The sequence below is a fragment of the Triturus cristatus genome, chromosome 5_2 (assembly GCF_964204655.1).
Source record: "Triturus cristatus chromosome 5_2, aTriCri1.1, whole genome shotgun sequence".
In the NCBI taxonomy this organism is placed as follows: domain Eukaryota; kingdom Metazoa; phylum Chordata; class Amphibia; order Caudata; family Salamandridae; genus Triturus; species Triturus cristatus.
Window position 1 is genome coordinate 1,132,641,859 of NC_140588.1, and position 12,458 is coordinate 1,132,654,316.

General features: G+C 44.3%; 1 protein-coding gene across 1 annotated transcript in view; it reads left to right on the top strand.

Moving 5' to 3' along the window:
* Positions 1-12,458, top strand: part of LOC146829900 (vomeronasal type-2 receptor 26-like) — a 169,983-nt gene that overhangs the window by 68,673 nt on the left and 88,852 nt on the right. Inside the window, exon 2 of the mRNA XM_085606745.1 lies at positions 7,638-7,865. Coding sequence (XP_085462871.1) covers positions 7,638-7,865 — 228 coding nt within the window. The remainder of the gene's footprint in view (positions 1-7,637; positions 7,866-12,458) is intronic.

A 12,458-nucleotide genomic window follows, 5' to 3' on the forward strand; every position in this document is an offset into this window, starting at 1 on the left:
TTAGAACCATATATGGAGCAGATTGTAAAGATCCGACCCCGCACTATAAGCTCAGCGATCACCCATCTACCCCATTTATCAGCTAGTTTGCGACCCACTGTGCAGTATCCAGGTTTAGATAAGATCATGACCCCTCTGATATTATTGGTTTGTTGGGAAGCTACATTCAACGTATAGCCTAAATCAGTTATTAGAAACCTATTATCCCAAGAGAGATGTGTTTCCTGTAAACAAAGAATATGAGGTTGAATAAAGCAAACTTCTGCTGCTATTTGCCGTCTTTTATTGCTGGAGTTAAGCCCGGATACATTAAAAGAACAGATTTTTATACTTCGAGACATTACGAGTAATTCTCAAAATTGATATGGGAATCAATCTCCACAATACAATATTATTCCAATCAAACTGAGGATTATACAGACATAGGTTCTTAACATACATACATCGTTCAAAATTATCCATTTCAAAACTGTCATTTGGAACCGCCAAGGAATTTTTTTCCCCCCTTATTCGCCCCTCACCCCCACCACCTACCCCTGTCCCCCCCCCTCTTCCCTTCCCCAACCCCAGCCCCAGTGACCCCTCCCCCCCTCCCTTAATCGAGGCTTTAGGACGCAGTCCTGAGGATGGGAGTGAGCGTCAGCCCCTCTGTCAACCCCGACAGCTCTATCTACTTTATTGCTAAAGAAAAAAAAAACAAGTCTTGGGGGAAAAACCCCTACCTGCTATGTGTCCCCAAAATCTTATCTAATCTGGTCTTTACTCTCGTTCCTAGTCAAAGGCTAACCCCCCGAAACATAACTAAACATAACTAGGCATAATATGTGTCGGAATATTTCTCGTCAGAAAAGAGTTCATTTTTTAAGGGTTCTTCAGAGAGTGTAAATACTCTTTTGCTAAAGCGACATTAGTAAAAAATCTTGATTTTTCTTTATAAGTCACTTTGAGTTTTGCAGGATTCATGATGTAGGCCTGCGCACCCTCTTTTTTAAACAAATCCACCAATTGTCGCAATTGCCAACGAGTATCCATTGTGTATTTTGAGTAATCAGGTACCGCAAAAAAAGTATACCCTTCTGCCATAGATTTGCTATTTAATCGAGTTTGCTGGTAAACATCTTCTCTGGCTCGAAAGCTATTGAAGGCGACTAGGATCGGCCTCGGTCTGGATCTTATGCTTTGCCCGGAGCGAGGCTGAACATTAAAGGGGAATCTGTGAGCCCTTTCAATTTCTCGGTCCCAGTCCCATTTATTTAAGCCAGGAAAAGCTTTCTGAAAGAGATCCACAACAAACTTCCGTGGATCTTGCCCTTCGTCGCCTTCAGAAATCTGCATTACCCTTAGGTTATTGCGACGAGATCGGTTTTCCAAGTCGGCCATTCGCCAAAGCACATCATCTCTGTTGCTACTCAAGATCTCAGTGGCTTTTTTTTGCTCGGACATATCATCCTCAATATTGGATATTCGTGTTTCGACTTCTGTAAATCGTTCTCCGAAATCAGATTGTGCTTTCACAAGCCGCCTAATCGAGCCCTGTAGCTTCCGACAGGAGTTTTGTATCTTCTGACTATCAAGTGCGGTCTTGTCCATATGACTCAGAATGGTTTGATAAATTGTGGTGAGAGTAATGTCCGCTATTGGGCTTTCTTGAGAATCAGCAGTGCCAATGGCTAGAGGTGTATCACGGCCTCTTACTGTGATGGGGGTATCCTCTTCCCCAAGCTCCCCGCTAGCGCTCACCTCATCTTCAAAGGACTCACGTTCCCCCTCAATAGACATCTGTCTCGTATATTGTGTAACCAAATCCTCACATGAGGATGCCGAATTCTCTGAGACGGAATAGAAGTCTCCGGATTCAGCCTCTGGTGGCAAAAGCCTGACAGGCTCTTCAGAGATTAGATTATCAGTAACAATTAAGACTTCGGAAGGCGATAAGCATCTCGATTCTTTATCTCCAATTTCGTTACTTCCCGCCGCTTTTAATACGTTATCATCTCCCACTTCTTTCAGAGCTTCATCTGCGGCGGAAACATCAAACTGAGATGTAGAACAGCTATTAACCGATAACAGCTCGTTAGTAGACATCCCCTGGTGTTTTTGCTCGGTGTTGGAAAACAGTGTCATAATTGTTTGTTTGACTTTCCCTGAAGGCGGATGAACGATGGAGTCTCTCTCACCTTTTTTCGTTGCGGGGATAGAAGTCTTCAATTCCTGTCCACGACCCTTTCGAGCTTGTTTTGGAGCCATTTCACCTTTCCTCGGCAAATCCGTCTCTGTACTAGCGAGGTACTCGCCGCGAAGCCAAGCCGGTACACCTGTGCTGGTCACCGCCCACCACGCTCTTCGCAACCTCCACAGCGCGGCTACAGCGGTCACCGCCTCCAGCATCAATACTTAAGAAAAGATCGGCGTTTTACAAGATCCTCAGCATACCCCGTGAATCAGGATTCGGGAGGTAATAAAGCAGTAATTTGTCTTACGGCGTTTTCTCAAAAGATAGATAGTCCGCTCTCATAGACCGCAGGTGGCACACAGCATACTATTGTAGAGCCGCGGGACAGAGGAGAGTCAGCTCACACAGCCGGCACGAAAGCTCGCGCAGACGCCATCTTGCCTCTCCCAAACCGCTGCTGGTATTGAAAGTGCATGTTTCAGTCTGCATGTCAGAATTTGTTTATGACATAGAAAAGGATTTGAGAAGTCACTCAAAATGTGCCTTAATTTTTCTTTCTGCAGCACTAATCATACTTTTGCCATCCATTCTGAATGTTAGCACTCTAGTTGCTCATTAGATCACTGTAGTAAAGCTACTGCTCACCACGGAAGTCTGCTGCTGGTATTAAAAGTGCATGTTTCAGTCTGCATATCAGAATTTTTTTAATGAAATAGAAGAGGATTTGAGAAGTCTCTCAAAATGAGCCCTAATTTTTCTTTCTTCAGCACTAATCATAATTTCTATGGCAAAATGAACCCCCTCATTTTGTTCCTTTTTAAATTAAATGTTTTAAGAATTACCACTTTATTCCATTCAAGATGGCTTCAGGTGTGCCATACTTTTGTCATAAGTAGGACTGTTAGCGCTCTAGTTGTTCTTTAGAACACTCTGGGAAGCTGCAGTAGAACACAAAGGAATCAACTGACAGTCTCTGCCCTTGTTGGATGTACATGTTTTACTGAAAATGTCAGACTTCATTCTCACATGACTGAGAAAGATAATGTGAATTTACAGAAAATATGCTCTCAGTTAGCTTATAGATCACTGTTGTACTTACATTTCCTGCTGCTTAGCAAGTATGCATGAGTGTGTGTATGGAACGTTGGAATGCCTGATGACTGTGTGGAATGTTGGTGTGCCTGTGGGACTGGAGGAATGACAGTTGGAGAGAGTGGGCTGAGCAGCAGAGATGCAGCTCCTGGTGGGACCTTGTATCAACCTGAACTAACTCATCTGCTTGTAACTACCATCCTGTAACCTACAAAGAAACCTCTACTTTGGTTTACCTCATTGACTACAATCTATCATTGCAACATTGGCGACGATCTGGATAAAAAAAACCTGCGTGTACTGGCTTCCTGTCTACCTGAGGTAAAGATATTTGAATTTACAGCAAGACTTTTTCTATTGAAACTACTTGAAGAAAATTAAACTTGAAAATAGGAAGAAGAACGCCCCTCTAGTCCCACCAGTGTCCTCCACCAACCGGGCAGCCTGCCTTGGGCGCTTCACGTTACTGAATGTAATTTATTTAACCAGTTTGAAATTATTATTTGACATATGTGTCTCTCCAGCATTAACAATAAGTGTACACTACTAGCATCCTGCGGTGAGCAAACAGTTATTAATTCTCTAACTACTAGAAATTTGTGACATCCAGGGAATTTACTCGTGTGCAATACGGACTTTCTAATCTCTTTCTGAGCATTTGACAGCTTTTACTACTCTAACGAAACATATGCTAAAAGCGGAGGCTTACACTCGTGCTCTCGGAGTGTCAGTTGTGCTTACTTTGAAGACATTTTTCATGATTTTAGTGAAGGCGCAGCCAACCACGAGTTTCATCATCGGTGAGTTTTGGGACGATGTTTATTTGGGAACGTATTTAAGTCATAACATTGACATAATTTAAATTTGCTGTAAGTCGCGCGCAATGCCAACTATTCAAAACATTTTGGTGCTCAACGTCGCCGCCATCTTGATTTCTACTGTAATCTTTCACTTCAACGATGCCGTCCGATTCAATGGCTCTCTCACGCAACTCCAAAGTGCCGCTTTCCTGTCATGCTCATGGAATAGTTCCTTTACCTAAGAAATGCTGCAATCTACTCTCAACGACTCGGCAAGTTTTGTGCAGAATGTGTTCAATTCTGTGTTCTTCTGTCAGCGTTTAAAATGGAACGCATGTTTTGGCTGGTCACAACGGTTATTTTCAACGCGTTTTGCTGACACTTGACACTTGGAAGATTAGTAGCACAGTTTTCACAGCGCACTTCAGGAAAAAAGGCTGCAATATTCATGATACTACAATCTTCTTTTATTGAACGTTGTTCAGTTAAGTTAGAATAGTGTCGCATTGAAATTTTGGCTCTTCTTTATTACAGTTATTACAATGTTTTTCAGTCAAGTGAGAATAAGTGTCTCAATGAAACTTTTGCTTATTACAGTTATTCTCTCCTTACTAGAAGTTTAATTCATGTATTTGTTGCTGCCACTTTTTCATGTTGTGGCAATGTGGCTGCGAAGGTGTTTTTTCCTTCTACACTTTTAGTATCTGGTGTTTAGCCATTCTTCCATGTTTTAAGGACAACGTTTCACTAAGTTGTTCTGTCTTTATTTATGAGAACGCACATCCTGATTATGGGTTTTTCTATTGAGTATTTCATTTTGGTATTGACTTATGATATCATCAACAATACTACACTTAATGTACCCTTCATATTGACATAGTTACCCTCCATTGTTTATGTACCTAGCAGTGTGCGTTGTTTTAGCTTTATATTTATTTATTTATCAATGGGCAATGTTCCCTATACTTGAAATGTTTGGTGCGCAATGGGCAGTGTACCCTATTATTGAAATGTTGAGTGCGTAATGGGCAGTGATCCCTATATTTAAAATTTTTAGTACGCAATGGCCAATTTATTTTTGAAATGTTGAAATTGTTGAAATATTGAAATGTTGAGTGCACATTGGGCAATTTAGTCTTGAAATGTTGAAATTGTTGAAATGTTGAGTGCTTTATGGGCTTGTTATAATTGAATTTAATATTGTTGTTTAGAGGATAGCCTTCTTCCTATCCTCATTTTCCTTGTGAAATCCTCATTTCCATGTCAATTGCTTTTATTTCTTCACATTTTTCTGTGTCTTATTTTTCAGTTTCTTGCTTATTCTAATTTTCTGTATTTTCTTCTTTAGGTTCTTCATTCCAAGGAAAGGGGATGTGTGCTATGTAAAATTCTTATTTTCTCTTTTGCACTCTATTCCTTCCTATATATCTTCACTCATTTTGCATCCTCACTGTCTTTCTTCATTATGTATCATTTCTTCACCTAAGATGTATATTTGGATGCAATGTTTTAACAAGTCCTCGGCATATTGGTGCTACTCTCTTATTGGCTTGTTACTATTTTTAGTTTTTTGATTTCGTAATGGAAGAGGATGTGTTGTACTTACATTTCCTGCTGCTTAGCCAGTATGCATACTTTTGTCATAAGTAGGACTGTTAGCGCTCTAGTTGTTCTTTAGAACACTCTGGGAAGCTGCAGTAGAACACAAAGGAATCAACTGACAGTCTCTGCCCTTGTTGGATGTACATGTTTTACTGAGAATGTCAGACTTCATTCTCACATGACTGAGAAAGATAATGTGAATTTACAGAAAATATGCTCTTAGTTAGCTTATAGATCACTGTTGTACTTACATTTCCGGCTGCTTAGTCAGTATGCATGAGTGTGTGTATGGAACGTTGGAATACCTGATGACTGTGTGGAATGTTGGTGTGCCTGTGGGACTGGAGGAATGACAGTTGGAGAGAGTGGGCTAAGCAGCAGAGATGCAGCTCCTGGTGGGACCTTGTATCAACCTGAACTAACTCATCTACTTGTAACTACCATCCTGTAACCTACAAAGAAACCTCTACTTTGGTTTACCTCATTGACTACAATCCATCATTGCAACAATCATCTTCCAAACCTCTGTGGGAAAAGCATGAGAAAATAGTTTTCTCTCAAACATGATTCATGATATCACAGCAGAAGGCTTTTTCACATGGTAAAATCACCTTAGAACACACCACAATTCCTAAAATGAGTATGGTACCATCAACAAATGATTTATAATGTAACTAAAGTCTTAAAACCTTCTATTAACTGCAATGCTTTTTAATGAGGTGCTATCATGTATATTGGTCCCAAGATGGCTGCCAACACTTCTTGGATGAAGTGCTGACAGCCAATCAGATCTCACGATGAGATGTGTGGTTAGGCTCCGCCCAGATATAATGTGATTTTACTTTTGATTTTCTCAGGTACTACTGAACGGATTTACACCATTTAAGCAAAAGGCACATGCCTGACCTGAGGACTACCTCTTTGCCAAATTTCAAGTAATTCTGTTCAGCCGCTCGGGCTGTACCTTCGACTAAAGGTCCTATGGGAAAATGCATGGGGAAAACGCGTTTTGGGACCCCCCTTTTTTCTCAGCCCCCGCTTTACGAATCACCCCGAGACTTTCAGGGTAGGAGCTGAGCGGAGTGCCCCATTAGTTTTGAAAATTTCACGAAGATAAGTCAACCGGCGCCAAAGTTATTCAAAATAGAATTTTCAGATTTCCTATGGGAACTCGGTCCTAACTATAGCTATCTACTGGCGACCGCCAGTAGATAATATATACACACATATATACACACACACACATATACATGCACATATATGTATATGCATACATACATATAAACCACAAAGCTCTATGCCTAGAAAAAAAGTTTATATAAAAAATAAATTATCAAAAGCCAGTAAAAAGAGACCTCTTCAAAGCTCCGACAGCCTACGCTTGATTCCGCCAAAATTTATGAAAGAGAAATCTCTTTCTTCAGGAATGCTCCCAGAATCTGGAATTCATTGCCTCAAGATTTACTGAACAATTAATCATTCCCACACTTCAAGAAGAAGCTGAAACTTCTTCTCTACAACCAATATCTAAACCCTACTTAAACCATCCTGCTGGTCTGTTCAGGGTCACCCCATAAATAAATCTGAACACTACCTCGGGAAAACGGTGCCTCTACTCTCCCTTCCCTGTTAAACACCCTACTTTAGCTGCCTCTGAATGTGTATTATCTAACTGCTTCACGGTCTTTCCTTATTGTTTTATGTAATATATATGATTTATACTGCATCTAACCCAAAGGCCACGCTATTTGTGTGTGTGTGTGTGTGTCATGAGTGATGTCATGAGTGATGTCACTGACAATGTCATATGTGATGACATTGTCATCACATATGACATATGACGCTAATTCCTCCCACCCCTACTTACACTAGTCTGACCCTGGAAGTTCAGAAATACAATCTCTGGCTACATCAGCCCATCTATGAGCTCACATGATACCTTCCTGAAGTCCTGTATCTTCTAATTCCAGATGCTGCCCTATGTGAGAAGTGTGCGCTTTAACACCAGTGGCGAAGAGGAAGTCTTCTTTGATGAGAATGGAGACGTACCAGCAGTGTTTGATTTTGTGAACCTTCAGATCTTTTCTGATGACATCGACAGGCTGGTAAAAGTAGGGACCTTTGACTCCAATGCTCATGATGGGGAGCAGATGAAGCTGAAGATGGATGAAATGATGTGGAACACAGGGCACATCCAGGTAAAGGATCTGTATGCAACATGATGTAATGTAATGCAGACTTGTAAAGCAAAAACGAATCACCTGCGAGGGCATCCAGGCATTAAGTAGGTGCGGGCAGATGAAGAGGTATTTGAACTGCTAGGTCGTCAGTTTTTTGCAGAAATGTGAGATTGTGGTGGCTGCTCTGATGTCCTGGGGGAGGGTGTTCCAGGTCTTTGCTGATTGGTAGGTAGGTAGCTGATGAGGAAAACAGAGCCTGTCTTGTGTAACGCTTTGTAGGCATGGGAGAGTGAGATAGTGTTATAAGAAGGGTTTCTGATCGGCAGGCATGCACACTGTCAAAGCAAGAACCACAATCCCTGTCAGGGTAAGTCTCAAAACACCCTACATTACCCTATGCTCAGACTCTGGTAACGTGTCCACAGAGCAGGCAGGCTCAACTTAAGAGGCAATGTGTAAAGTATTTGTGCAACACTTGAAACAGCAACACAGTGAAAACACCACAAAAAGATTAATTAGAAAAATAGATTATAGTTTTGTAAATAAAACAAGACCAAAATGACAACAATCCATTAAGTAGAAGTTGAGATATTATTTTAATGCGAAAAACTGCTTGGAAGCAATAAACACTTAAATGGGCTATCCAATCATGACAGAATGGGTCAAAATCAAAAATTCAGGCCGACCTCACAGTAGGGGGAGCAGAATTCGTTGTTCAAGGTATGCTCCTGTCTAACCGAAGTGGCCGAACTTTATATTTACATTAAAGGTTCAAATTTGTTACGTAATCAAGTAAAAATAGCAGATTATATACCAAAGTGGAAATGAGAAACTAAGCGCCAGTCTCTAATCTGCAAGTCGTGCAACTAAGGCAGGCCTTGCCTGTGATCAACGTGCGCTCCTTGTGTTGTCCTCACCCTCTTTTTCTTAATTTACATAACATGGCAGGAGTGGGCACCCAGCTGTCAGTCGTAAGAATTTGTTGTCATTTCTAATGGAAATATGTTTCTTGTGCTCAGTTGTAACAATAATAGTATGTAGCACACTTGTGCATTTCAGTGTATTTCAGTCTGGAAGCACTGCACACACCTATTTTAGCAGCTGCAGTGATGCCAAGTATGAGAACTTCTGAGTGCAGCGTGGGCACTCACCTCCAGGTTCACCGTGAAATCAGATCATGTGTTACAGGTAAGCTAAACTAAGCTACGCTGCTCAGGGGCTCACTGCTGCTGATGCAAGCAAGGTGGGCACTGGGAGCTCTGCCCCATGGCGGATGGTGAAGGTTTTGTCAAACTTGACACTCTAAGAGGAGCGTGTAGTAGCAAAACTCTGTGAACTCCACTGGCGGAGCGAAGTTTACAGCCCACTTTTAACGAGGACCCACTTAGGCCCGCGGACCAACAGCACCTTCATACGGGCTTGTATCGGCATTGAAGCAGATGCAAGCTGCAGCTTAAGCGATGCATCAGTGTTGAGCTATGCAGTGGGCAAGATGCATCTAGATTCTCCACGCAATGGCAGTGAGGCATTGGTTCTGAGTGCAATACGTAGTTACAGCTCCCGTGGTGGGCGATGTGTTGATTTAGTAGGCAATGAACTGCTTTTCAAGTGCAACGCGCTTTTCCATGCTTTGATGAGGATGTGACGATTACAACCCACGCAAAGTAGAAGATGTGCCAGTTCTGACTACGATACGTGGGTTCTGGTTGTAGCAAAACCTTAGTCCTTACTTCCGAGGAATCAGGACTGGAGTGGCACCACTTGGCAGGGTAATATCATCGCTTTTAGAGTTCCGATGCAGGTCCAGTGCTTCACACCCATGCAGTAGAACAGCAGGCAGCAGGGCAGCTCAGCAAAGCAACAGTCCAGCAAAGTAGCAGTCCAGCAGCAGACAGTCCTTCCAGCAGCAGATCAGTTATTTTTCCTGGCAGAGTGATCACAGGTTCAGAAGTGTGGTCATGGTGTCAGATGTCCAGCACTTATACCTAGTTGTGCCTTTGAAGTGAGGGAAACTTCAAAGAAAGCTTTGAAGTGCACAGAGGGCCTCCCTTTCTGCCCTGGCTCCAGAATCACAATGGGAGTATGCAGACCTTTGACTGGAGACAGGACACAGCTCATTTAGGTGTATCTGCTCCTCCCTCCGATCCTCCCCAGGTTGGCCTATCAGGGTATAGATGACCCATCAGTCACATCTAAGGTCCCTTTTGTTTGTGGCTGTCCAGAAGTATTGTACAAAGCCCACCTGTCACCAACCCCAGACATATATTCAGAGACAGGCAGCAGGCACAGAATGGCTAAAGAAAGTAAATGACGCTTTTCTAAAACCGGCATTTGCTAAACTCAATCATAACTCCATCATAAGTTGTGATTTTGAAAAGTGAGTTCAGTGACAGAAAACTTGACAAGATGTACTAAGGTAATCCGAATGTTAACCTATGGGAGGGATAGGCCTTGCAGTGGTGAAAAACGAAATTGCGGGGGTTTCACTACCAAGACATGTTAAACTTAAACGTGCATGTCCTGCCCTTTAAATACATTGTACCCTGCCCCGTGGGTCATGCGGAGCCTACCTTAGCGTTAACTTGTATGTAAAAAAAGGGAAGGTTTAGGTCTGGCAAGAGGTTTTTCTTGCCAGGTCGAAGTGGCAGTGTTGAACTGGACATACAGGCTCTCCAATGGCAGGTCTGGTTAGATATGGTTAGAGGGCTACGGAAGTGGGTGGCAGGCCCACTAGTAGCATTTAATGTATAGGATCTGGGAACATTTAGTGCATTTTACTAGCGACTTAAATTAAATAAAATGGGGGTTAAGCCAATATTACCATGTTTAGGGGAAAGGACACAAGCATTTTAGCACTGGACAGCAGTGTTAAAGTGCACAAAGTCCTAAAACCAGCAGAAACAAGGTCAGAAAATAGAGGGAGGACACAAAACATTAGGGCAAGACCACCCTAAGGATGTCAGGTCTAACAGTGAGTATCTTGAACTGGCAACGTTTCTGGACAGGGAGCCAGAGTTCACGGAAATGTGGTGAGATGTGGGTGCTGCAAGGGAAACTGAGTACCACTCTTGCTATGGGGTTCTGGGTAGTTTGAAGCCTGTTTTGTGCCAACGTAGAGGGTTTTGCCGTAGTCCAGTCTGCTCGTGAGCAGGGCTTGGGGGACTATCTTTCTGGTGCCCACTGGTATTCCTTTGAAGATCCTCCTGAGTATGCAGAGGATATTGAAGAAGGCAGAGGTGACAGCATTGACTTGGGGTCTCATATTGAGGTCTGTGTCCAGGATAATACCCAGGTTTCCTGTTAGGTCATTGGGTGTGGGGGTGGGTCCTAGCTTCACATGCCTCCAGGTGCCATCGCATGGAGAGTGGCTGAGTCCAAAGATCAGGACTTCTGTTTTCTCTGCGTTGAGCTTTAGGCAGTTGACGGGCATCGAGGCAGCTAGCTCTGCCATGTACCTTTTGAAGTTGTTTTTGGTGTTGTTGGGGTCTTTGGAGAGGGACAGGATGAGTCAAGTTCCGTTAGCATAAGAGATGACTGAGTCTGTGGGAACGGATGATTTTCACCAGGTGTGCCATGTAAATGTTGAGGTGTGCCTCGGAGCGAACAGACATTCACGGACGCTACGCTACGCTGCTCTAGGGGGAAGGCTGCTGCCTTGCTCAGCTCTGGGACTGCGAGGACCAAGGGGCCCTGCGCCAATCAGATCCGCCTCACCTGGTTGCTCTTCCCGTTGCCGCCTCCTAGCATCAATCAACTCCTCGTGGCCCCCGCTTCGCGGGCGCCGCTCGCCGGCCCTGTCAGCATAAAATCCTGGTTGGGTCTTCATTCTTGTTATGTGCCTCGGAGCGAACAGACATTCACGGACGCTACGCTGCTCTAGGGGGAAGGCTGCTGCCTTGCTCAGCTCTGGGACTGCGAGGACCAAGGGGCCCTGCGCCAATCAGATCCGCCTCACCTGGTTGCTCTTCCCGTTGCCGCCTCCTAGCATCAATCAACTCCTCGCGGCCCCCGCTTCGCGGGCGCCGCTTGCCGGCCCCGTCAGCATAAAATCCTGGTTGGGTCTTCATTCTTGTTGTGTGCCTCGGAGCGAACAGACATTCACGGACGCTACGCTGCTCTAGGGGGAAGGCTGCTGCCTTGCTCAGCTCTGGGACTGCGAGGACCAAGGGGCCCTGCGCCAATCAGATCCGCCTCACCTGGTTGCTCTTCCCGTTGCCGCCTCCTAGCATCAATCAACTCCTCGCGGCCCCCGCTTAGCGGGGGCCGCTCGCCGGCCCTGTCAGCATAAAATCCTGGTTGGGTCTTTATTCTTGTTGTGTGCCTCGGAGCGAACAGACATTCACGGACGCTACGCTGCTCTAGGGGGAAGGCTGCTGCCTTGCTCAGCTCTGGGACTGCGAGGACCAAGGGGCCCTGCGCCAATCAGATCCGCCTCACCTGGTTGCTCTTCCCGTTGCCGCCTCCTTGTTAACGGCCCTCGTTATTAACAGCTCATTTTAGTAACGCGCTAGCGGTACGCGCGCGGGCCGTTGACCGGGGCGAAGACCGGGCAAAGAGCGGGCCGTTTGTGGCCGTTCGTGGTCAGTTGAGGACGGGGCGGGACACCCCCCT